The sequence below is a fragment of the Vollenhovia emeryi genome, unplaced genomic scaffold (genome assembly GCF_000949405.1).
Source record: "Vollenhovia emeryi isolate VEMERY1.0 unplaced genomic scaffold, V.emery_V1.0 DF939160.1, whole genome shotgun sequence".
Lineage (NCBI taxonomy): Eukaryota > Metazoa > Arthropoda > Insecta > Hymenoptera > Formicidae > Vollenhovia > Vollenhovia emeryi.
In genome coordinates this window covers 1,319,312-1,344,434 of record NW_011967206.1, presented here as the reverse complement: position 1 = coordinate 1,344,434, position 25,123 = coordinate 1,319,312, and the positions used below count along the sequence as shown (strand labels likewise).

General features: G+C 40.2%; 3 protein-coding genes across 12 annotated transcripts in view; 2 read left to right on the top strand and 1 right to left on the bottom strand.

Moving 5' to 3' along the window:
* LOC105564715 (60S ribosomal protein L31) lies at window positions 1-1,288 on the top strand. 3 transcript variants are annotated; one of them, XM_012017323.1, is made up of 3 exons: window positions 1-92; window positions 522-749; window positions 1,101-1,288. In XM_012017323.1, exons 2-3 carry the CDS (start codon window positions 529-531, stop codon window positions 1,249-1,251), a joined length of 372 nt encoding a protein of 123 aa, XP_011872713.1. In that variant the 5' UTR covers window positions 1-92; window positions 522-528; the 3' UTR covers window positions 1,252-1,288. The 3 variants fall into 3 exon arrangements, with proteins under 3 accessions (XP_011872713.1, XP_011872714.1, XP_011872715.1); XM_012017324.1 differs by having other exon boundaries at window positions 58-115; XM_012017325.1 differs by lacking the exon at window positions 1-92 and adding an exon at window positions 119-143.
* Window positions 1,289-1,385: 97 nt separating this feature from the next.
* LOC105564716 lies at window positions 1,386-9,729 on the top strand. Its single transcript, XM_012017326.1, has 5 exons — window positions 1,386-2,443; window positions 3,333-3,560; window positions 4,780-4,929; window positions 5,009-5,228; window positions 5,742-9,729. The coding sequence occupies exons 1-5, from the start codon at window positions 2,228-2,230 to the stop codon at window positions 6,068-6,070; spliced, it is 1,143 nt and encodes a 380-aa protein (XP_011872716.1). The 5' UTR covers window positions 1,386-2,227; the 3' UTR covers window positions 6,071-9,729.
* A 3,102-nt stretch (window positions 9,730-12,831) lies between these two features.
* Window positions 12,832-25,123, bottom strand: part of LOC105564713 (afadin) — a 53,693-nt gene continuing 41,401 nt past the window's right edge. For 5 of the 8 annotated variants that reach the window (XM_012017315.1, XM_012017316.1, XM_012017314.1 and 2 more), the window contains 10 exons: window positions 21,554-24,739; window positions 20,122-20,220; window positions 19,719-19,857; window positions 19,251-19,478; window positions 18,164-19,099; window positions 17,962-18,091; window positions 16,934-17,738; window positions 16,464-16,723; window positions 14,384-14,496; window positions 12,832-14,283 (listed from right to left, as the gene is read on the bottom strand). In XM_012017315.1, the coding sequence (XP_011872705.1) occupies window positions 14,013-14,283; window positions 14,384-14,496; window positions 16,464-16,723; window positions 16,934-17,738; window positions 17,962-18,091; window positions 18,164-19,099; window positions 19,251-19,478; window positions 19,719-19,857; window positions 20,122-20,220; window positions 21,554-24,739 (6,167 nt within the window). In that variant the 3' untranslated portion in view covers window positions 12,832-14,012. Of the gene's footprint in view, window positions 14,284-14,383; window positions 14,497-16,093; window positions 16,102-16,463; window positions 16,724-16,933; window positions 17,739-17,961; window positions 18,092-18,163; window positions 19,100-19,250; window positions 19,479-19,718; window positions 19,858-20,121; window positions 20,221-21,553; window positions 24,740-25,123 lie in introns of those variants that run through there. The other 3 variants (XM_012017318.1, XM_012017320.1, XM_012017322.1) reach the window with 3 other exon arrangements.

The window sequence follows — 25,123 nt, the reverse complement described above, 5'->3', positions numbered from 1 at the left end:
AACGCACCCTATGGATGCGTTTGAATCGTTTTAGGAACGACGGCGGGAGGAACGCTTCTGACTCTTTCCGCATTTAATCGTGTCTCGAGGAGGTAATCGCGATTCTTTGGAGAGTGTAATCCTTAAACATCCTCTTTAATATTGTTTGTGAATGTTTAAATCGTGTAAAATATTATCCGGCGAATCTTTCTTTCGCGAATTATTGTTGAAATAATCATCATATCCGATTCCTTCGGCTGTTAATTCAGTGTCGGACACGTGACGTTTGTTGCGTTTGTGTTGTTGGTTATGGCGGACTATCAACGATCCACTATCCAAATAATATAATAATTACAATGAACCAAATAACGTTACAAGTTGTATTGTAAGATACATGCCAAGTTTTGCTCCGCACGATTAAAGATATTTTTGTTCTGTCGTGAATTTTTGTTTGTTTTGAGACAAGATTAGTTGCTCAGATATGGTTATGTGTGCATATAATCGTATATAGTTTACCTTTACGTCTAATCTTATAATTGCAGGTGAAAAATGGCCAAGTCTTCTGAAAAGAAGGGAAAGAGTGCCATCAACGAGGTGGTGACTCGCGAATACACCGTGAATCTTCACAAGCGTCTCCATGGTGTTGGATTCAAGAAACGCGCTCCACGAGCGATCAAGGAGATCAGGAAGTTCGCGGAGAAGCAGATGGGAACGCCCGATGTCAGGATAGACACGCGTCTGAACAAGCAACTGTGGTCTAAAGGCATCAGGTAATTTCTCAAAAAGATTCAATGAAACTGTGTTCAAGTTTTTGAGCTTAAATTCCTGGATTATACTTGCTCGAGTGCATTTCGAATTAAAATTATTTGACATAATTTGTACTAAAAGTATAAAATTGACCGCACACTGAGAAAAGGGAGAAATTAAAACCATGTTAACGCGGTCATATTGAATTATTATCTTGCAATAGTTAGTCGTTAAACATCTGTTAATGTGAGAAAAATTGTCAATTCAACGTAACTGTGTGTCATGTATGAAATTTTATCTCGTATGCAATTTTTATCATGAAAAAAGGGTAAATAATTATTTTAGATTGTACTGGAGGTTTTCTTCTCTTTTAGAAACGTCCCCTTCAGGGTTCGCGTACGACTGAGCAGGAGGAGAAACGATGACGAGGACTCCGCGAACAAGCTGTACACCCTCGTCACATATATATCCGTTTCGTCGTTCAAGGGACTGCAAACCGAGAATGTGGATGCTAGCCAAGATTAATGTATTTCTGTATAATAAATAACGATGAGCTCGTAAGGTATTCTTCTCGCCACACGATTTATACCGAATCCGTGTATCCTTGACAGTAAGATCCACAATGTGGTTTTGTTCTTATCTCTGTAAACTTCTGGAATATTCTTTTGTATTAGTAAAAGCGTCCGGGCTAATCTTCGTATCGATTTTCTTTGATAGTGAACGATTCGTGATTTCTTGTTTGAGCTATAGCTTTTTACTATTTGCGTTTCTGCTCTTCGGTGGTTTTATTTTGATTTAAATGAAGAATCGAAAATTGTAACAATTGAAAGAGAGAGCACCTCTTTATTATTAATCATTATCCACGTATAAACGATTTGCAAAAAGATAATCGAGACTACGCACTTTATATCAGAATTAGCGACGAGATATTGTAAAACTGATTAACACTGCGCAAATTTTTATACTACAAAAGGAATTTCTGATACTGACAATTTTAGAAATGCATCAAAAATACGAGTTCAGTATTCAATGTCTACCAAGTGTCGCTGTTTTATCATTATTTTATCGTGTCACTGTTTCAATTTGCAGATACATGTTTCCAAAAAGAAAGAGATTCGTAGCACCATCGGCGAGATGGCTAGAAATGAACTATAGTATGCACTGTCCATTTCGTAATTTTTATCGGAGGAAAAATTAATATGCTCCACTACAACGGCCTGCTCAACCAGTCGCCCCTCAACCCTTCGGGCGTGTCCGAATTTTTAATAGCGCGTCATCGCCGGTGACGTTGCCAATCGGGAGACTCGCGAATTGTCAGACGACGCTGTCAACCTCTGGAATTTCACAAGCCGGACGGCCGCGTGCGCGGCGAACTTGGCGCGCATACGTACGTCCGCAGTGTGCGGTGTCCGCGGTTTTGCGCGGCCAAGTCCGGTCAGTATGCGCCTGGCCCGGCACGGTCGTGGATCGCGGCGTTGTGGTGCGAGGCGCGCCGCCCGCGATGGAGCTGCGCGAGATGAGCCGCGCGTACGGCACTGCGGAGGAGACCGCGGAACTCCTGCCGCAGCGCGACAGCGCGCCCGAGTACGAGAGCTACTTCGTCGAGTACGCGATGCAGAAGGAGATGATCAATCGCAACCGGTGCTCCGCGAGCCGACGATTGCTCAGCCAGACCGCACACCTGGATTTCAATTTTTCCAATAGCAATCACTCCAAGGTTGGTCCCCGCGGGGGATTCTGGCTGTCCACCGATCTCTCCTCTGTTCGGGGAGGAGTTTCACGGTCCCCGGTGAAGCTCCTTCGCGCGAGGAACCGCGGTTCCCTGTGCACAAGCTCGAGCGACGCGGATTCACGAATGACTCTTCATGATCGGGGGAGACAGGCACGGGATGCTGAGAGTTCGCGTGTCTTAAGATCGGAAAATTGCCCTGGGAGAGCAGAGAAAGTTTCGAAGATACATATTTGTCTCTTGTCCTTCTTTCTTACAACTTAAGAATTGATAATCTAGGAGAGAGATGCGAAGAATCATTCTGCACACCTGTGCGTGTCATTTAACTGTTGAGGCATTGTCTGGATTATACATCGCGTATTACGCAAGATTACATTGCAAAATTATATAAATTCTTATGCTTTTTGATGATTTTTGAAAAATCCGTTTTGTTAATACATATTTGTGTACATATCGCGTGATTTTTACGATGTTACTTTACGCACATTTAGTAATTTATAAATCCCTTTTCCCACAATTATAAATAATTATACACAAATATTTATACTGCTATTAATCTATTATCCGCATTTTATTAATATTTGTTCATTTAATATTTCTTACATTATTAATTATTTATGATTACACGATTTGGAAGTTAGAAAACCGCGTTGCAATTTTCGTGAGTTTTCCTCGACGTCAATTTATACATTCCCGTATATCTTTACGAATCTTTTGAGTAGCACTTTTTATTCTCGAGCAGCGAAAGAGGTTCTCGGAGGCTCTTATGGATTTGTGAGAATCCTCCGAAGAAGTCGTGCATATAAATTGCGATGAACAACATTTCTACAAAAGCCCGTTGCTCGATCAGTGAGTTTGTTAATTTGGTCTCCGTCAGGATTCACCATGTGCCGGAATCACCATGATCCACACCTCGAGCGAGAACTGGCCGCCGTCCAGGAAGCGCGAGGAGGCGACGGCTCTGGAGAACCTCAGGAAGAGGGTGGAACAGAGCAAGCTGTTCAAGGCGGAACGAATTACCGATCCCGTCGTAGCCACCACGTCTTCGATAAACTACGAGCTGACTCAACAGCAGCTGGACAATCGGCCGAAACTTCTCAAGAAGGTAGACGGTGGAAATCGCGAATACGCCCAGAAAGACATTGCCTCGTTCAATTTACAGTAAAACGATCTCTCGATTTAGTAATCGAGCCCTTTTCCTGCCATTTCTTTCTTTCTTAGCGCGTATTTCTGTCTTAAGAATCGTTTAAATTGTTAGACGACCTAGCGAACTCGGAACTTGGATTCTCAACTGCGTTGACGCTAAGAAGGTCAGGGTTCCATCGAGTATACTTTTTACAAGTGTGAAAAATTGTCTGCATTGTCAGGCGATTTAACTGCTACTTTATGTCGTTTGTAATACAATTATAAAATGAAGTTGATAGCAATTGATTGCGGGCTCGCGTCTTTTTGTAAGTCCAAGTAAAAGGCTGAGGACGAACGTCGCGTGCCGGATTACATCTCGAGTTCGCGGAATATATTATTACCGTTGTGGCCTTGGCTTATTCGACTGTGCGACTGTTTTCGAAATGGAATACGAAATCAAAAGAGCGAAGGAGCACGCGCGCAAAGTACTTGGGTCGATACTTTAAAGTCAGGAGCGGCGCACCGTTGCCGCGGTTCCTTCCACGATCCTTGCTAAATGCAATTGGGGAAACTGCATCATTGGTCTATTTAAACTTTCGTTTCGGCGATCTTTCCGGCCTTTCGCATACGAAATTATTTTATTCGCGGAGCGTAGCCTCCTTCGTGTTCGAATCTGAGGAGCCAAAGAGATGCTCCGAGTTCGAAGATTGAATACCACAGTGTCCTTTAAATTTTAAAGGAAAAGGGAATTAGAACTGCGAAAATATAGACATCTAAGGGGATGCGAGAGTGCGGTAATTCAAAATTTAAAAAATTAAGTTCGTAAAGAGTTCGGAAACCTAAAAGAAGTTACAAGTTCGACTCAGGTTTCAGGATGTCAGAATTCAAGACTTGTACTACTTGCGTAGATGAAAAGTTCAAGAATGTAAGCTCTCGTGGATTCAGAGATTTGTGAATCCCGAAATTCGCGGGGGCTCGTGAAACTCGAAGGGTCTACAATTGTTGTAACTTGAAAGTCTCGAGTTTCATGGACTCCAGTACTTCGAAGTTCACTTTAAGGCGGAGGAGGCGAGTGCTTTAAAGCGAAACGCGAGGACGGAGTCGTGCGATATCGCGTGCAGCATATCGTACGGTCGCAGATAGATAGAGCGTAGATGGAATTATCGCGTGACACCTATCAAGAAAAGATTTTCTTGCAGATACTCAGCAACCGGCCGATGAGTATCACGCACGACAGGAGCGACTTGGAGACCGACTGGCGCGACAGCGAGTTCATCACCGAGTGCCTTTGCTGGCACAACGTTTATCGGCAACGGCACAACGCACCCCCTTTGACCATGTCACCCCAGGTAGTAAATCAAGGGCGGTTAAGAGACCGTGCCGCAAACTTGCTAAACGATACTTATACATTACTGTTTGACCTTGCAGTTGTGCGAGTACGCGCAATCGTGGGCTAATCATCTGGCGCACACGAACACGTTCTATTATAGGAACGATCGGAACGTAGGTCACAATCTCTATTGTCGTCCCGGTAGCGGGGTACCCGGCGATATCACGGGACAAGAAGTCGCGTCCTACTGGTACTCCGCCGTGAGGCAATACGACTTCCTCAAGGAACCGGACATTCTTCACGCCAACGTAAACGCAGGTGAAAAGAAGATCTCAAATTGGGGGAGATCGTAATGTCTCCTTTACGACCTAGGAGCGAACGGGAATATACGTTAAATCGCTTGCCTTTTACTACATTGCCAGCAAATCGACCAACAGTTACATAACATCAATATTATAACTAAATTTTCAACTCGGTCCTTTTAAGATACAAATCAATTGCAGTGTAAACGCCTTTATTTTAAGGACCTGGCACAGATGGAGGTGGCCACGTAAATTATCATTACCTCCATCTGCGCCAGGTCCTTAAAATAAAAGCGTTTACACTGTAATTGATCAATATTATACTTTCCCACCCAACCATGCTGTTATGTACAGCATGTGTTATATTACATTTACATTGTTGAGTAAGAAATTATAACATTGATGTTACATAGCTGCTGGCTGGTGTTTACTTGGTTGTGCGAATATTTGTAGATACATATTCTAAATTCTAATTAATTTTATTAATTTACTCGAAGAGGGATTTATGCAAAGCAACGTCTCTTCCTAGGTCACTTCACCCAGCTGATATGGGCGAGGAGCCGTTACTTCGGGGTCGGCAAGGCGTGCAGCAGAAGCGGCAAGGTGATCGTGGTGGCGAACTACGAACCGGTGGGCAACGTGTCCGGCCAATTTCAGAACAATGTGTTTCCGCCGTTACCCGAGAATATGAATGTGGTGATGTCGCCACCCTCTGTGCGGGTGTCGCGGGGACAGTATGAGCCACTGAGGTCGACGGCGCCGCCCTTGTCGCCACCGTTACCGCCGCCGTTACCACCTCTGCTGTCGGACACCGCGTCCACCGCCAGCGACACCATGTCCGTCAGCTCCGGCCAATAATACCACGGCCGTTTGAAATGCCTTCTCTGTATTTGCGCGCGATGGGCCGGACGCTGAGGACGAAAAGAAAAGAGACAGAGAGAAAGAGGCCGACCCTTCGCGTGCCGTGAATCAAAGACTTCGGACACGCGAGACACGATGACCGATATCTCTGTCGGAAAGGGCGAAATGTTCCCGAAGCTTTTCATTAATGCGTCGATACGTATTTCTTGAAAAGCTTCTGAAAAGTTTCCTGAAAGGTAGCACGTGGCTGAAAATAGCATCTCGATTATACGCGCTAGCTAAATTGCCATCATAAATTCAATAAAGTATAAGCTCAAAAATATAAACTCAATAAGCAATAAATCAATAAGCAATTGATTAGCTGTTGAAAAATATTGCAACATTGCTTATGTTCTGCTGTTATAATTTTATCCCGACTCGACCACATTCAGTAATTTTCCATGGAAATGTCGGTCATCAGGTTTTACTGCCAGATTTCAGCTACCGCTTGCAAAAGCAGTGATAATCAAAGATACACCGAGCTTCGTCGTGATAGCTGATAATGTGTAATAATTAAATCGAGCGGTACAATCTGCGATGTAATTATTGACAGTGACGTGATTTTTCATTTGAAATAATACGCTAGATAGGAAGGCAAGATACCTGAAAAAGTGGAAGACAACATTAAGTAACAAAAAATAATCAAAATTATATTAGAATTAAAGAAACAAGACTAATGAATATTGAAATAAAGTTCCTTGCTCTCTTTCTTGACAAAGTTTCTTCCTTTTGTATGTGTATGGTAGGAGAAAGCTAATTTAAAAAAAAGTCACGTCACTGTTTGTAATAAATAATAGAAGCTCAAATTCGAATAGCCGTACTTATTTTGGGTTTGGCAAGAAAATTAGAAACAATCGAGTTTGTAACTTGTTTTCAGATTTTTCTAAGTTCATTCGCTAATTATCCATTGCATATCATGTATGTAAGAGCAAAGTGAAAGTTGGAATTGTTCAGAACACCCAGAGGTTCTATCTATTTTGTACGACGGTTTAGAGTTGGCACTCGCTTAAAGGACTCCTAGTCATGTAAGATATATTTGAGAAGCCTAAATAACGAATTGCGCCTAGCGAGGAGACATAATATTTTGCACATACCTTTCCGTCCTGTTAAAACTTAACAAATCAATGGTTTGCGGAATGCGGGGTTTGAGTTTCTTAGTGTTAAAAACGAATGTTCCTATCGAGTAGCGAGGATCAGTGTGTTCCCCAGAGGTTGGCCTGGGAAAATAAACGAAATCAAAAATCGAAAGAAAACATTGAGAAAGCGAGAGAAATTGCAATCGATGCGGTCTACATTGCTCATTGTTAGAAGTATTCGTGGGATTAATCCTAGAGCAGTCAGATAGGATCTGCGATACTTGATCCTAAATAATAGTAAGTGTAAAGATGGAAACTGATCGGAAGGGCAGTCTGCGAGATTTAATTTCATACGATAAATTTAAACTTAGAATTAAAAGAGAAGCTATTCAGCACCATACGTATATTCATATCTTACATCTAGTGCTAATGTCGGATATGAATATAGAATTTTCAAGTAGCTTAGTGCTGTCCTTATTTAACATGACGATATCGAGTCTCGACGGAAATGGAATTGAATAGACTTAATCGTTCTAGGACAAATTGAACATAACGAAGTCTTTAATTGAGACAGGCATTCATTTGGAAGCGACAATTATCACGAATCCCTCGCTTTCAACATAGAACAAACACAAATACGTACGTTACGTCTGAAGTCTGCCAGACTGTTTGATAATCATAATCACAGAGAGACAACTAGCTGAGCGATTATAACAGTGCTTTACGTTTCGCCTTGTCAATGATGATTTATCGTAAAGTACGACACGAGATTAAATCATCCGTTCCCCAATTAATCCTATGGAACGAAAAGAGAAACGAACGGGAGAATCGAATGGTGATTCGAGAAAATTTTTAGCTCGACATAGATAGTTGCTTCGAATGTTGTTGCAGCGCACTAAATAAGATGTACATATGACACTCGATTTACGCGAGATTGTTAATGAAGCGACATCGATTATTAGAGGAAGGTCTCTCAGGTACACAAATTATTGCGGCTATCCTTAAAGCAAGTTACAGCGATTTTTGTAATTCGACCCTGTTGGCCCGTGACGTTAGAGAGTATATTAAAGGTAGATTGTTACGAAACAGAAATTATTTTTTACAAATAGATTGTTGTAGACAGAAGAGGAATTATTTTTCGCTCGTAGTCGACCGACTAGTACCTCGCTTTCTAAAACATGCGAAATAGAACGTAATACAAAGCGTAAGCTGTAAGGAGACACGTTTTGTCTCTTTGCATTAGATTCTCGCTTCTGTAGAATCTTATGTGATGTTACATAAAACGATAAAATCGTTGATTAATCGATCGCACATGAAATACCAATGCTCACGATTCACTTAATCGAATTACCCAGTTAGTTCAATCGCGCTTCGTGTAACTTAATGTGAGATTATCGCCCGAGCTCGTGGCATAAAACAACGTGCGTTCCACAATGTTGATAATAATGTTTACTTATAGCGCACAGGGTTAAATAACGACCGTTCGATGTGATAATTAAGAGGCTTTCATTAATCTAAGAATGTTAATAAAATCAAATTACCGTGAGTATTGACGGGGTCGAAATGGTTGTTTGTCGCTTTTGTGTGTTCTTTTCTTCGTATGCAGCGCATGCGAGCTGTTAAAAAGCAATTTGCGAGTGGAGTATTTTAAAGTGCGTGTACGCTCACCTTGACAATCGATACTGAAACGTCGTTTCATTTATATATATATTGAACGTGATTTGGAGGCCGAAATTAAAGTCTACGGACGAAGTGTCCGCAGATTTTAATTTTAATGACAGATTCTGTCATGAATTCAAAACTACCCTTACGGAAAAGCACCGAAATAATTATTAGAAAATTACTGTACATCAGTAATTTCTGATAGTTCAATTACTGATATACAGTAATTTTCTAATAATTATTTCGTTACTTTTTCGTAAGGGTATCTTTCCTCTCGACAGGGTTTCATTAAAAGAAATCACTTCCTAAACGTTAATCTTTAAAATGAGGTACTTTGATAATTCTGTCTCAAATATATTCCTGTTAATGAGAAATCTATTTGAAATTAGTCTGTTCTTTTATTGAACTTTGAGAATGTAACTTTATATAGTTATGCGTGTATATTAATCCGCAATGATACAATTGCGCTTAACTCTTTACGAAATTCTAGTGAAAGCAATCAGAATGTGAGTTACAGGAAATGGTGATGAGAAGAATCCTAGATTATTTATTCTATTATAAATATATTTTTTTAATATAGGTATAGATTTTGCTATTATTGATGATAGTCTATCGGATCTGCCAGAAGCTCACGTAGTTTATTATTAGCTTTGGTAACGTTCAATCTTTAATAAAAACTCTCAATTCATTATCGATCCCTAATCGCTTTATACATGTATGTAGAAATAAAATTATCAAAAAGTTAAAAGTGGAACGACGTTAATGTAATCGTTGTTGTTAAAGCGCAGGGCATAGCCTTAACAAAATGGATTATATGCATTGCATTCCGACGTATTTTATAACGATGAGTGTTAATAAAGTCGTCTCTTCTTTTGCAGAAACAGTTCTTGTAAGTTCTATCCTACCCTTCGGCACACATTTCCCGCGAAGACAGAACGTCGTAATAATTTTAAAGTAAGCAAAACACATCGAAACTAAATATAAAGACTCTTTCCTGTATGTATATTCAATATTTGTTCGTTATAATACTACAAAATTTTAATCGACACGTCAACAGAAAGAAAACGCGTTCGCTATCAGCGCGCTCCGTCTATAGATAAAAGAAATACGAAATATGAGAGACAGCAGGAAAGAGGCAACGAACGTTGAATACAGCTGACATATATTTTCCGTCAAATATCGTATTTCGCTAATAACATTACATGATACAATAATTAAAAAATATACTGTACTTTGCGAAATTACAATCGGTACTATAAGTAAAATATATAGTAATATTAATAACATCCCCGTGACGCGTTGATTCGCTCTCGGCGTTTAGTCAACCGGCTCGCCCTCATCGCTTTTCTCTTTTCTCTTCTGTATGAGATTATGAAAACAGTTTTACAAAATATAGTGCAAATATATATGCTCGCTATACACAACAATAAGGGAGGAGTTCTCGATTATCTCTTTCTTCTCTTTCTCTCTTTTTCTCTCCCTCTGGTTTTTTCTCGCCTATTAGTATATGTATAATGTTTGATTGACATCGAGTTTAGACCTTACCTCGACGAATATGTTTGAATGATCCTTTCTGCAAAAGTAATTAATCACTATTAATAACGTCGACCTCGACCTACAATATGGCTGATTAAAAACTAAAGAATTAAGACTACGGACGATGGAACCTCGCTTGCGCGACAATTGTACAATCAGCGTACAGCTCGAAAGCGGAAATTCGTTGTGATCACGAGCAAAATCTGTCGCACGACGGATGTGTAACAAGCTGCTCAGGATTATCACTAATCGTTCCCAAGTGGAGGAATGATAAAGGCCAGAATATCGGACCTCGACAGAGAAGCACACGAAAGAAAAAAAAATCTATGGAGAGAGAGAAAGAGAAAGAGAGATAAATAAGACAAAAGCACATTTCTAAAGACTCTCTCTCTCCATGAATATGGAAAGCGATTACTGTAGTCGCTAGCGATTAATCGCAGAGCTTTTTTTCTGAGGAAAATTAAATGCTTTATTTAAGCGAACAATTTAAAAGCGCTAGTTTTATTTTCGTAAAGATATCCTTAATCGTCCCTATAGATCCGTATCGCAACGCAATTCTCCGTTTCTCAAGCAGAGCTGAACAGACAAGTTCGAGAATGTACATGACAATAGAAACGCGAATGATTTCTCTTGGAAGCGAAGATATTAGTATTGATCTGTATTAATATTGTATTGTTAGTTTCGCGATGTTAGTATTGCATTTTATGCACACACTCTCATTCTCTCTTTCTCTCTACCTTTGTGCCGGAAGATAAGCCTTTATAATACTTGTGAGTTTCGAGAAGAGAAACAAATCATTCTCACAAATAATAATACTCGAAACATACTCGAAGTTCCCGAGAATACTGTCGAAACGCGAAAGCAACCGATAATTTTACCTTGTAACACAGAATAGAGACTGGACGGTAAGGAATGTCGCATAATTTTCACAAATATAACCGAAACACTGAGTGGAAACGTGAAATACTTCTCCAGCGTCATTCGGGCCGACTCGCGTGGCGATTTCTATCGCGCAAGATCAATTAACAAACATTCTCAACGATCGTTTGTACAGTTACTACATAAGTTGTTCCTTACATTCTAATATTGCTACACTTTGTTCTTCACGTTAGATCACTAAGCTCTTTTTTTTTGGAATACTGCTTCCACATCCGCGAAAACTCGAGGTGCGAAAAAGTAGAAGACGATTAAACTTAAAAGTTTTAGAATTACGCGAAGAAACATTTCGAGCAAATTTTACGCCCAACGATAACAATTTCATTATCACTTAGCGTTGAGGCGCTTAACAGAGGGATTACACAGAGTGAGGCACTTAAGATGATAATTCTTGGCTGATCACGCGTAACCCGTTGCGATTTGAGAATTATGTATTCTTAGAAGAGTTGATATTTCTTAATATTACAATATAATTGAGAATCATAAAAATAATATACATTATGTGACAAATAAAGCTCCACTTCTGTGCGTTTTTTATTGTAAAAAAATTTTTTTTTAATTGCTCGATAATAAAAATACGTTGAAACATTGGGTATACGTTTCGACACTACTTGTAAATCTTCATATTGAATATAAAATAAATATTGAATTTGCGGCGAAATGCTAAGATTTATGTTGCAATGATTTTTATATGTAATAAACATATTTTTATATGCAATTAACATACTAATTATTATAACATAGATCTTGCAAAATGATCCATGATTTATTTTATATCTCTCTATGTGATCCCCAAATATTATCTCAAAGTAAATGTACAATTGATTAACCAATCGATAAAAAACAATGCTAATTAACTCTAAACCTGCTCAAACCTGTATACGAAAAAAGATATATTAAGTAATGAAAATATTGCAACGAACATCTTAAGTGATTCACCCTGTACATTAGTGAAAAGTGGTTTTTTTAATGAAAACAAGCTCAAGACAAAAGCAATTCTTTCCAAGTACTACTAATAAGAAACAAAGAAAAACAATTCTTAATCATATTTAAGAGATTAGCAAGAATAAAATTTGGTTTCTCGCCATCTAAATTTAATAATACATCGATAATGCATCGCGTAAGATTTAAGTTTCCTTAAAAACTTGAAACTGTCAGTGGAGACCGTTCAAAATAGGAATCTCTCATCATGGTTGCATTATTCATATCGCGTTTATTCTACGCTCTATAGAAGTAGAGCCTTCATTTGAATTCTAAGAGCTTTTTGTCAGAGTTCTACAGAATGTAGGGCCGTCATTTGAGTTCTATGAGGAATAGAACTCTCGTTCGAACTCTACGCAAAATAGAGCTTTAATACGAGAGCTAAACTAGTGCCGTCTATACTGTTGGAATTATATGCACTCGTAAAAAAAAAATATGGAACACTCTTCATAAGCCAAAAATTAGCTATCTTTAAAACCCCCTTTTTTAGCTTATAAAAAGTGTTCCATACTTTTTTTTACGAATGTGGAATATAAATCTTTCGTTAGTTTCGCACTCTTCCTTTTTCTTATTTATACGCATATACACGCACACATACGTTCCCGCTCGTGCGAACATATTCTCCCCTCCTCTTTTTCTACTTTCCGTTCTATTTTTCTATCTACCTTCGCTACTTTGTAGTACTTTGTTAAGTGCATAATGGCATAAGTGTGTAAATCATATATAGTGGTACAATTTAAATATATATCAGAATCTTCCGCTGCCGAGAGATAAATATAAAACTAATGTGTACGATATAATCATGCTGCCCGGCCTACTGTCTGCATTTTCTTTATGTACACCTGCGAGCTACCCTCGCGAAATAATTCGCGCCTCTCAGAAGCTTATTTAGTACTCGCGAGCCTTTAGTCTATGCCGTACTAGTCTCGGCAGATTATATCAGTTACTTTATAATAAGATTATGTTGGTCCGGAAGTATTCAGGAATATTGGACGCGTCGTGTACGAGAACGGCCGGACAGCTTCCATTCTCGTCGCGACTAACAGTACGTCCGCAACGTTACGTTATTATTGGTCCTTCTCTTCGCAGAACACACAACATTTTTTTGGTCAAAGAGCTATACAAAATTCTGTTTGTACTTCAACGCTGTGTGGAGAATCGCCGCCGGCTAATCGGATTCATTCTGAATGCAAAGTAGCCCTCGTGTGGTCATTAGTGATTAAAATTAATTAATGTATCGCTCGTGAACTACAACTATGCGCGGTATACATATTTCTTTGTATGTCTCTTTCTTTATGCGACAAAAAACGCATGACAAAGTATTCAGAACGTTCGGGAGAAAAATAAGGCAGAAATTCGGTAATCTTAATTATTATGTATGATATGACTCTTCAGATAAAAATATACAAATGTAAGCTGTATAAACTTTTCTTTTACTTTTACCAATGAATAGCTCTTTAAATTAAACAATTGTCAATCTTGTAAAAATTGAGGTATATATCTACAAGTGCGTTATTATGTTAACAACGTGATAACGTTGTCTTTTGGTCAGATCACGTAAATTTTGGAAAGATTACCTCTTCGCGCGTATCTCGTGCTCCTTCAATTACGCGGCTCGTAATCGTGACTTTCCTCCGAGCGTCCTGGATATTTAAAAAAATATTTGATCTATCTTAATTGCTAAAGCCTGAAAATAAAAAATGTAACGTTTAGGTCCTATTGTTATTGGTGTTATTGCCGCTGGTGGTGGTGTTGTTGTTGTTATTGTTGTTACTGTTAGAATTAAGCGGACTGCTGATGTTGTCGATCTCGCGCTGGGCACGCGAGATCTTCACTTTGTCTCGCGGCGTGCCATCCTCGCCGGTCTCCATCGCGAACATTTTCATTTTCTCCTTGAAGCTGAGCTTCTCCGGCACCGCGCCAATCTGTGAGTTCTGCTGCTGCTTCTGTTTCTCCGCCAGTCGCTTTTGCCTCGGGTCCCTGAAACAGTGAACCATTTAAAATACTTACGCCAAAGGACTTGCTTGTTCGGTAACGCAACAGCTCTTTAAATCTTAGTGTGTATGCAACACACACTCACTTGTAGACTTCTTGAGCCCCAATCACACCGGGGGTGGCGCCAGTAAACGAAGTCCCGGATCCGTCCGGTGTCTTGGGAGAGGCTAATAAATTCTCCGCGTCGTTGATAAAATTCTGAAAGCACAATTACATAATGGAGTATACGTATATCAAATTGGCAAATATATTAGGCGAGTGCAAAAGTTCGTGCCGGATTTTTTATTAAGTCATTTGGTTATATGGCATGTAAAAGTCTTTATTCAATAAGCCAAATAGTTTCCATCATTTTCTGTAATCTTTTTGCAATATTTGAACTGTACCTGTAGTTATCACAATCATAGAATGCGCATTTTTTCCTCAAAACAATTTTAAAATATAGTCTTTTAACGCACGAAAGATGGAGGAGTTTTCTGTTCAAAGTGTTCTGCAATGAACGGAACAAGTGGTAAAGATGCGACATAAAAATATATACTGAAGGAATGTGCAGCAGAAAATTCGAATTTAGCTCTGCTGCTCATCTTATGCTGGTATGGATCGATATGTGAGATCTGGCATTACGTAGTGAAAGACAACATCTTCCTAAAATCAAACAACTTCTCCTGGATTGCATTCTTCAAATTATTCAACTGTTGATCTCGTGCTCGTCGGGATTAATTATTTGGTTAACGGAAAACTGTTAAAAAACTTATAGTTTCACCAAACAGATAGTATTAGTCTCTTCTGATAATGCTTGTACTTGGCTCACGTAGATAAGTTTCGGTAATATTTTTCATGATCAACTGTTGCATCTTTTTCGAATTTGTGTAATATAAGATGCCGAGAATAAACTTCTTCGTCATTTGTTGTACTTTTTCTCGCGTTTCAATCAAGACAAATCACTTGATGTTCAAATGCTAAGAATGGCATCCTTTAAGCGGTGTATAATATGTAAATATTACGAACATTGCTGTCGAATATTGTGCAACATCAATAACGACATTTACAAAAATCGGGTACAATCTATGTTGCACTCGTCCAATATAAATTAATATAAGTCTCCAAAAAGTTATAAATATATATCAATAACAACACATTATGTCTTGCGCAATTTGCATATACATGTACAAGGACTTCGATAAGAATGTAATCCAAGACAGCTAAGATTACTAAGCAATCTATTTAATACAAAAAATTTGAAGGAGACAGAGATAGAATTAATTTATTAAATGAATTAAATTAAAAAATCTTAAGTAATAAAAGTGCATCATCATTATCAGTCATTATGGTGCAAGTTAAACTATTATAATTCGTTCAATTAATGTAATTTATCTTAATGAATAATAAATTTGACATGAAAATGCAAAGTATCTAACATGTAATATATTATGAAGCATGATAAGTCTCATTGTCAGATTAAATTCTTACCGAAGAAAGATCGAGTTTAAAGTCAGACATATTGTTGGAGCAACAGGTATGTAATTTTCGGGGGCAAACAGCGTAGTATACTCGTAAAGCAACGACTATAGAGACTAGCATTAGTCAGATACAGAACATGAAACATGAATATAGATCACATAGGAAATGTAGGATGAAATATGAATAGAACATTTTAGATACAGCGAATGATGATCCTTCGAATGAAACGTACATGATTATTAGGCGAGAATTACTATAACTGACAGCTCATGCATTGTAAACATCGTAACGTAGACAGCATGATGTAGCACGATCTGTTTTAACATTTATACCTTACTTGTTTATCTGCCATCGTAAGCATTTCGACAAGATGTTCATATTTATAATAAATTTTTGTACTGGCGATATGAATTAATCCCATAAGGGGATATTAATTTCTTAATTAATTACCTACACTACAGATCGCACATCGGAAAATAGGAATGAGATCTGTTGTCTCAAATTATTTCTCGCAAAACAAAATTAGTACAAAGGATAATGTGACAAAGATACTAAAGTAATATTACAAAAAAAAATGCGAAATACTGATTTACAATTTTTTAAATCGATATCAATTATGTCAAAAGAAAGCGTAGAATAAATTAGAAGTAAATTAAAGCAGGTAAATAATAAGAGTTACAAGAAATAGATGCAAGAAAACCACTCACGTTGGGATCTTCTCGAATGGTGTCCATTGAGATTGACGGCGGATTTGAAGTTCCAGATGACACATTGCGCAGCATTGACTCGCTATTTGCATTCGAATCGTGAAAAGACACCCTTTTCATAGACGCTGGTTGTTGAGAAGTGGGAGGTAGATTTGATGTGGTCGAGCCGTTTGATCTGAGAGCACTTTGCTGAGACATAACGGCGTAACTGGAGCCTCGTTCTGGTGGCGGAGGTGCATCGTTTACGTTATTTTGCGAAGCTATATAAAAGAAATATCTTCAGTAAAATAATAAAACAAGAAATATGCAATACATTCAATAAGCACAAAAAAAATATAGTATATCTGTGAATCTTTCGTTAATAGAGCAAAATATGTATTTCTAGACAAATTTTCTTTAAAGAAATATGAGAACAGAAATCAAAATTCGATATTCAATCCATAAAGTAACTTCACGTTTAATCTACTAACGCATAGATACGTTGGGACCATTGATAATCAAGTTATCCAAGCGCAACATGCCGGGGTGCAGCTGGCTCCGCTGATGTTGGCTCGGCTGATACGTTTGCTGCTGTGATTGCATCTGCTGCTCCTCCTGCTTCTTCTGGTTCTCCTCGTATTCAGCCTGCTTCCGCTTCACCTCGTCCATTCTTCGTTGCAGTTCTCTGTCTTCCACGGAATGCGACGTGCCGATGGAATAAGATTTCTGACTGGAACTGAAGTGGCCAAGAGATGTGCCATAACTAGGTGTCGATACATGTTCTTCGCTCTGACTTGCCGCTGCTTGTTGTTGTTGTTGTTGTTGCTGCTGCTGTTGTTGCTGACTTGGTTGCACGTGCAAGCCACTATGTTCTTGACCAGGACCACTCATCCCAACATTCTGAGACACCGTTTGATTGGTCAGAATGTGAGCATGGCTGCTGGTGACTGATTGACTGCTGAGGGGTTGGAGAGGTAAACCACTTCTCATAGACTGGTTGCCTGTGATCATTCTCGATAAAATTGGTGGCTGCAGACCTCCTTGAAGAGCTCTATCCTGACTGGCCGCCATTCTGAGCAAACCTTGAACGCGCTGCACACTCTCGTTGTCTACATCGTTGCTCTCCTCGTCATCGTCCTGATTGGCAATCTCCTCCGCTCGCTTCTGGAAGTCTCTCTCCAGTTGAAGAGCTCGCAGTTGCTCCTCCTGTTGCTGCGTTCGATGCGTCAGCGCGCTCAGCTCGGCGATCTGCTGATCTCGCCATTGTCGAGCGGCTTCTCTCCTACGGGCTTGTTCCTGAAGATACCAATCAATATCAAATAAAAATGTTTTATTATATTAAAAATATATATATAATGAAATTACAAATTCTAGAAATCTACTAAAGTTCTTAATAAGTTCTTGTACAATTGTTCACAAATGGACAAAAATTTCAATGTAAAAACCAGAATCTAAAAATTATTGCTTAAATTGATTTGCACTTATTAACGCTTTCGCTCATTATTCTTTCATTCATTACCTTTTCTCTCTCTTCTCGTTGCCAAGGATTTGTCGCACTATATTGATACTGACGCGGTTGCTGCATGGCACTGATTCCTCCCGCAGGGTAATAACTACCTCGTGGTGGATCCTGCATGCTTGCGGTATACCTGCAACATTTTCCTTCGTTATCCGGGATCTTTAATTACCAACAAGCGACTTGCAAAATACGACTTGCGTACCTTGTATCGGCTTGCTTGTACAGAGGGTGCGTCGAAGTGCTGGGCGGTGGTGGTGGTGGGCTGTCGCTGAATGTATCCTCAGACGGTAGAGTCGGTCTCGTGGGCGGCACTTCCGACGTCGTCATAGAGTGGCTCTCCCCGTTTTGTGCACGATTGACAATGTTCTCGTTCCCATACTGATCGACACGCTGGTCCAGATTGCCGTTCGGATAGTGCGGACTGTTCTGCGAGCCGGCAAACTGTCGGTTCTGTTCAGCATAGGACTTGGTCTCCTGACTGCTCGATTCTCTACCGAGCAGATTCTCATTGGGCATCGGTTGATGGCCGCGCGCGACCGTCTCGTTCTTCGGCTTGGGCATCATCGGGCCGTATTGACCTCCGATACCCGGATATCGGTTGGGATGATACTGATTATACGGACCGTACTGACCATACTGCGCGCTGTTATACTGAGATGCGTACTGCGCGTCCGGGTAATTGTAACTGGGCGCGTTTTGCCTCGCGGCGTAGCTGGAGGTCGGGCCCAGACTCGACGTGGAACCGAGTGGTCTTGGCGAGCGTACGTTCAAGGTATTCAACATCTGTTGAGTGGGAGGAGCTGCCACTCGAGCACCGATGTTGTACATCCCCGGCGGTCTATGCTGATTAAGCAGCGGCGCGCAGCCACGCAACTCCCGTCGACGAACCTCCTCCTGCATCTCCTGCATCTTCGCCTCTTGGCGGATAATGTCGCGCGAGGATTGGGAACGCGGCGGTGGTCCGCCACTGTGTTGTTGCATCTGATTGCTGACCGCCGAGTAGCTTTGCTGCTGGCCTTGGATGACGTACGCGGACGTCGGACGGTCTCGGATGTGGCCGCCGACTTCCATGGCAGACGGACGGTTCAGCGAGTTCTGCGAACCTCTCAGGGTACTCTTTTGAACGTGCTGAGGATTCCTGCAAGGCGCAGCAGAGAATTTAGAAAATGTTGAGAACATTTAAGAAAAATCATAACATCATTTTGAATCGAATCATAAAGAAAAGAAATGCTTAAAAATAGGGAAATATAAAGTTAAAGATATATAAAAATTGTACTGTATATCTATACCTATCATCTGGTTGTTGTGGATTAATTTGTTGCTTCACCGCCGAGTCTTGATTTCGATAAATACTCAGATTCTGATAAAATCGCTCCGCTTCCGTGCCATGTGCATTCGACGGTGCGTTCATGTGCGTTGTATTTGGATTTAAATTAGGTGACGATTGCTGCCTGTTGACCAAGCCGGTGGGCGGTAAAGTTCCGATTCTCATGGGATCGTGCAAGTTGTGGCTCGACCTAACACGTTATTGTATACAGAATAATTCATAATACTTTACAGAATGTACAATTTATAATAATACTGAATATATCAATACACGAAGAAAGAGTTGATTGAACTAAACTTTTGATTTCAGATCCTATAAGACATTTTCGAAAAAATTGCGCTTAATAATTCCTGGAAGTTATTTCCAGTTTCCTTCGGATAAGTTGTACGAAACTTCGTTTAACGCGAAAAAACTGAAAATTAAAATATACCTGGAACGTAAGGAAGTTGCGCTGTTGATCGTCGCCATAGGGGGCGGTTGAACAGGCGGTGTAACGCTGTTGCTGGAAGAAGCCCTGCTGTATCCGGGATTAAACACCTCGTGCTGTGGCTTGGTCTCGGTACCCATATCTACGTGAATCCAATTTTTATGTACAAGCGAGTAAACGTATCCTCACGTACTTTTCTATCGGATATATCTTTGTCCTACTTAAATTCATCATAAGAGATAGACGTTCCTCTTATGTTAAAGCTGTCTAGTGAAAAACCCGATGAAGCTGCGTGATTCGACAAGAGACAGACGTTGCTTTTTACGCTAATCTCTCTGGTGAAGAAACTCGACAAAGCCGCGTGATTCGGGCATGATATGCACACACAAAGCTCGTTCTTACTTACTATGCAATGCCGGCACAGACTTGCTGCTGTGGATTTGCTGAGGAGTGGCGTCGTGTCCAAGCCGCGACGGTAAATCCCGCTCGCTCATGCGACGAGGACCTGCGGTAGCCCAAGCGGGTACACAAAGAGACAGCTTTGAGTTAATGCATTGGTGAACACGAAGGTGCCGAAGCGAAATATTAAAATGATCACTCATGCACATACGCAAAGCATTTGTCGAGAACGAAAACGCTCTCTTGGCTCATCGAAGTCTAACTTTGACACGTTGAAAGCGGCGGAAAAAGAAAATGTCATACGGCCAACTGTGAAGACATTTATGGCAATGACGAGCTACAGTGAACAAGTTTGTATATGCATTGTTTCAACAAACTATAATCCTCGCTAGTCGGATGTAGTAGATAAAGTATCGATACGATTAATTAACTGATATACAATGTGTAGTTTATAATTGTAATAAAATAACAAAAACAATGTTGCATTGGATTCTGCAGAAAAGGTATTATACATAATAAATTAAATATTTACTTAAACATATTGTTGCATGCACGTTTGCGTTATGTGATCAGTTCGTGAGTTAGATTTAATGTGATTAATTAGACATCAAAGAATATATGTATAATTTATACAATAAAAAATACTTATTTTGTCACAATTACTATGCAGTATTATAATTAAATAATCGCATATATTATACATAATGTAAGGCATTATCCTTACACATAACTATAATTATATGCACGCAATATCGCAGATGTATTGTTAAGCACATTACTGTGAGCATAGCAATGGGACAAAAAAAGTACCTGAAAGTTGTATTAATGTATCATGCCCGCGTATTAGCAGAACATTGTGTTATTAAAGAACAAAAATACATTAGTGTCGTATTTTACAATTTGCGGGGTAACACTTGCAAATCTAGGTTTAAATAATGTAAAACCAGATGATGAAATTAATTTGATATAAAATGTAATGTTAATCGATGCATTTGTATCAAAATTTGACCAAATCAATTTCCTAATTCTGCTAAGTCTTTGGCTTCTCTTAACTTTGTTTAAGAAAAGAAGTTTGAAATTCTTGACGTACATGACAAAAATTGCAAAAATTTTATAACATTGCAGCCTGCGGTCTATAATCTTGTAAAAATAATTTGGTCAATTTTCGATTTCACCGTTTTATCAACCATGCCATAAAACAATTAACGTATCATTAAAAAAAGATGTGAGGATGTTGAAAATCATTTGGACATCACGGTCGCGTTATAAATAAATATGAGCAAACGCAATGTATGTACAGATCTAATAAATCGTGCGACACTGATCCGTCTGTGAACGTTGATTTCCCATTCGTCTCATTCAGGCGGAATAAAAGTGCTTGAAGAAAGAAAAATTCGACTAAATGCACATTCAACGTATAACACGTGGTGGTAGCTTACGCAAGACGGACCGGTCATCGTTTCTCAGCGAGCTGATCTCGCGGAAGCTCCAACCGTCCCTCTCCGAATCGGACTTCCGTCTCGAAACGTCAAACTCGCTCTGAGATTTTCGTTCCGCTCGCAAGCGTTCCACGTCTCTTGTCTCGTTTTTACGTGATAATTTAAGAGAGCTGTCTCTCGGTCGATCGGAGCTTGTGCACTTTGTGCGAAATCTCTTTTTCAACATCCAGTCAGATCTCTGTACTTGAGCAGTTCGATCTAGATTCGTCCAGCTGCCTTGCTCGCGCGAGTCTTTCTCCAATTCTTCGAGAGACAGATGACGATTCCATTGCGCGCCCTTGCCATCCTTGGAATCTAATTTATCGTCAAAGGATTTGCCAAGTTTTGTTTGGACTTCGGTAGCTTGAATCAAAGCAGAACTCGTCGAACTGTCTCGCTTCCTCGAGCCTTTTTTCGATTTCAACTCTTCGAGGGAGCGATGACGATGCCATCGCGTACTTCCCTTGGGGCTTGAGATCGATCTATTCCAAGACTTACAAAATGAATCTTCGCAAAGATTGTCAGAGGATCGCGTTTGATCGTCAGAATCAGTTAAAAATTTATTACTCGAAATACTTTCGCAGCTTCGCGTCAGCTTGGTGGATTTGTCATGAAGATCTACGGCTCTCTCAGTCTCCTTTTTTCCACAAATTGCGGCACCGATCAGATTGTTCTCACTGTTACAGAGAGGTCTGGCAATTCGCATTCGTAGAACGTTCAGTTTGTTATCACTCAATCGTGAATATGCATTTGTACGTCGCGAAAGCATCAACGAGTTCTCTGAGGAGCAACTCTTAACAGCGGAACGAGAAATATCTACGAATAGGCATTTGGGATGTTTTTCGCAATATCGATGAGCCTGTGACCTGACATCTTCCAAGGACAAAGAACTCTTCGCAATGTTCGAGAGCGATAGTACGATGGAAGAATAGGGAGGCGAAGAGAGAGGCAGGGAAGAAGATGACGAAGAGTCAGAAGATTTTTTCATTTTTCGAAAGTTATCGTTTTTCTCGATCAACGATGATAATTTCTCTCGAGCTGTCGCTTCTGATTGATCTATCGGATTTGACGAGTCGCTAAAAGCAAATATATTGTTATTTTCACTTATCATGGAAATGCAAGAGGCCATGTCTTGCTCCGGAATAAACAGAGGCGCATCGGTGTTGTCCAGATTTGAAAACTGCTCGAGTTGCTCTGCGATCACTTGCTGCTGCTTGAGTGAGAGCTTGGAGCTGCTATCTTTGATATTAACTGGAAACAACTTCTCCACATTTTTACTTTCCATTGTAGATTTGCTGTTGTCGATTGCCGTAATGTGTGCAACTTCTGCGTCCTTTTTTATATCGAGAAACCCCTGGTCTTCGCTATCATTACTCGATACATTTTCAACCTTTGACGAAGCTATGTTTTTCGTACCAAGTAAAGTTTGATTTTTAACTTTGATAATATTCTGATCATGATTCTCGTCCAGAATCGAATCTTTCTTAGTATCAATCGTAACTTGTTCGTTCACTGGGATCCTGGCAATTGTGACTCGTCTAGCGCCGCAATGATGAAGCCTACATTCCTCAATCGCGAAATCGCCGTTGGCTTCGACGTCAACTAGAACAATATTGTTGCGTCTCCCAGCTGAGCAGATCCGAGAGTTTTCGTCGCCTTCCCTCGCCAAGTCCGAGTCCGACTTGTATTCTTTCTGCGCGTGACAAGGTCGATGCAAATGTTCGTCGCTCTTGTCCGGCGTTATAATATTCGGTTCCGACACGAATTGACGGGAGCCGTTTAACTTGGTGGACTTGAATTTGATCAGACCGGCATCGCCAAGTTTCGAGAAATGTTTCGCTAGCGCTGCGACTCTGCCGCACCCTAAACGCACTTCTTCCGGTGACTTCCAACATTTCTCTGTTTTGGACTCATCACTAGACACATCGCTGTTCAGCCCGCTTAGATCGAGATGCAACTCTGGCATTATCGTGTACATCTTAGGAGTCGAGATTCCTTCCTCGGCATCTTTATCGGCTCTACTCGACGCACAATCATCGTTAATCGTGGAACTGGACTCATCCGCGCAATCTTCGGAATTGGAAATGTCGTCCAATTTATCCTCATCGATATCCGATGTACGTTTCGTGGTATCGTTTACGCCTTGAAGTTGTGACAAGTTACTCGATTTAGCTTCAACAACGGAACTTGGCCCAGCTGTAGCGTCTTTGACGAACAATACTGATTTATGTGCAGGAAACGAGCCAGTGATCGATGAGAAGTTTGGAATGTTACGCATATCCAACTCGAAATTAGATCCTGGAACAGTCAGAGTCTGCTTTCTATTGCGTTCTACATTTATGCGTTTCTGAGAGTCTCCAAGATTAAAATTGTTGTCACAACCGGCTTTAATACAATGCTCGCATTTGTTACTCGGTTCCGCCTGAACACATTCAGAGAATTCTGTGTAATTAGTCTCGTCAGTTTGATCGATGTAAGGTATAGCATCGAAAAGATTTTTATCGAAAGTCAACGGCTCCGTCAGTAACGAGTATTTGTGATCTTCCGTAGTGCCCGCATACTCCTGCGGCGGAGTGGTGATCCTTTCGAATGGATCCAAAGTATCCGTCGAATAATTCGAATTACTCGAATTCGCGGCTCCACCTTGTTCCGTGTTACCCTCTTCTTCCTCTATGATCTTATCGTCGCTCTCGTCACTCTCATCCTGATATATAATAGATGATATTTCGTTGTCGCTCGTGATAGAAATCAGGGGACAGGGCATACGAGGTCTCAGGAGACGCACGGGAGACACGGTAGGGGTGGAAGGACGATAGACGTGTTCCCTCTCGTCGACGGCGCCGCGATACGCGTCGACGGAATAGACACCGGAATACGCGCCTCTCTGACGGAAGATGGAGAACGGATCTTGCCGCATGGAACGGTACTCGTCGACGTTGACTCGTGGAAAACCTCGGTCGAGTTGATTATGATAAAAGAATGTCTCGTCGTATTGAGACGGGATCGCACCTGATTGAACTGAATCCTGATACGGCGTCTGCTTCGGTACGGACAATAAGTCGCCCATCGAGTGTGACGTGGCTGGTTGATTATTGGTCATCTCCGTCGCCGGCTCTAAGAGCTCGGACCTTGGCCGTGTCTTATATGCTGCATGAAACATGTGGTTAGTCAAGCGTTAGTAAAGCAGGCTCTTTTCGAGCGAAGCGAAGCGAAAGGCGTTATTCTGACGGGGCGGTTATTCGGATTAGAAAGTGTCCACGGACGATATATCTGACCAGTATTTCGTACAAAATAGGATCTTGCTCACATACGCTTTAAGCAAGAAAGTGATAAACATAATTGTTTGGAAAGAGTTATTTTATATATCATTAAATTCAATTTATAGTAAATTATTAACTGTATAATTTCATGATAGAATTTTACTACAATAACGTAATAATTTTCTATTTTGATACAAATAAATTTATAATTTTACAATAGAAAAAACTGAACTAATATTTTGTAATATATTATACATTGTACGAATAAATA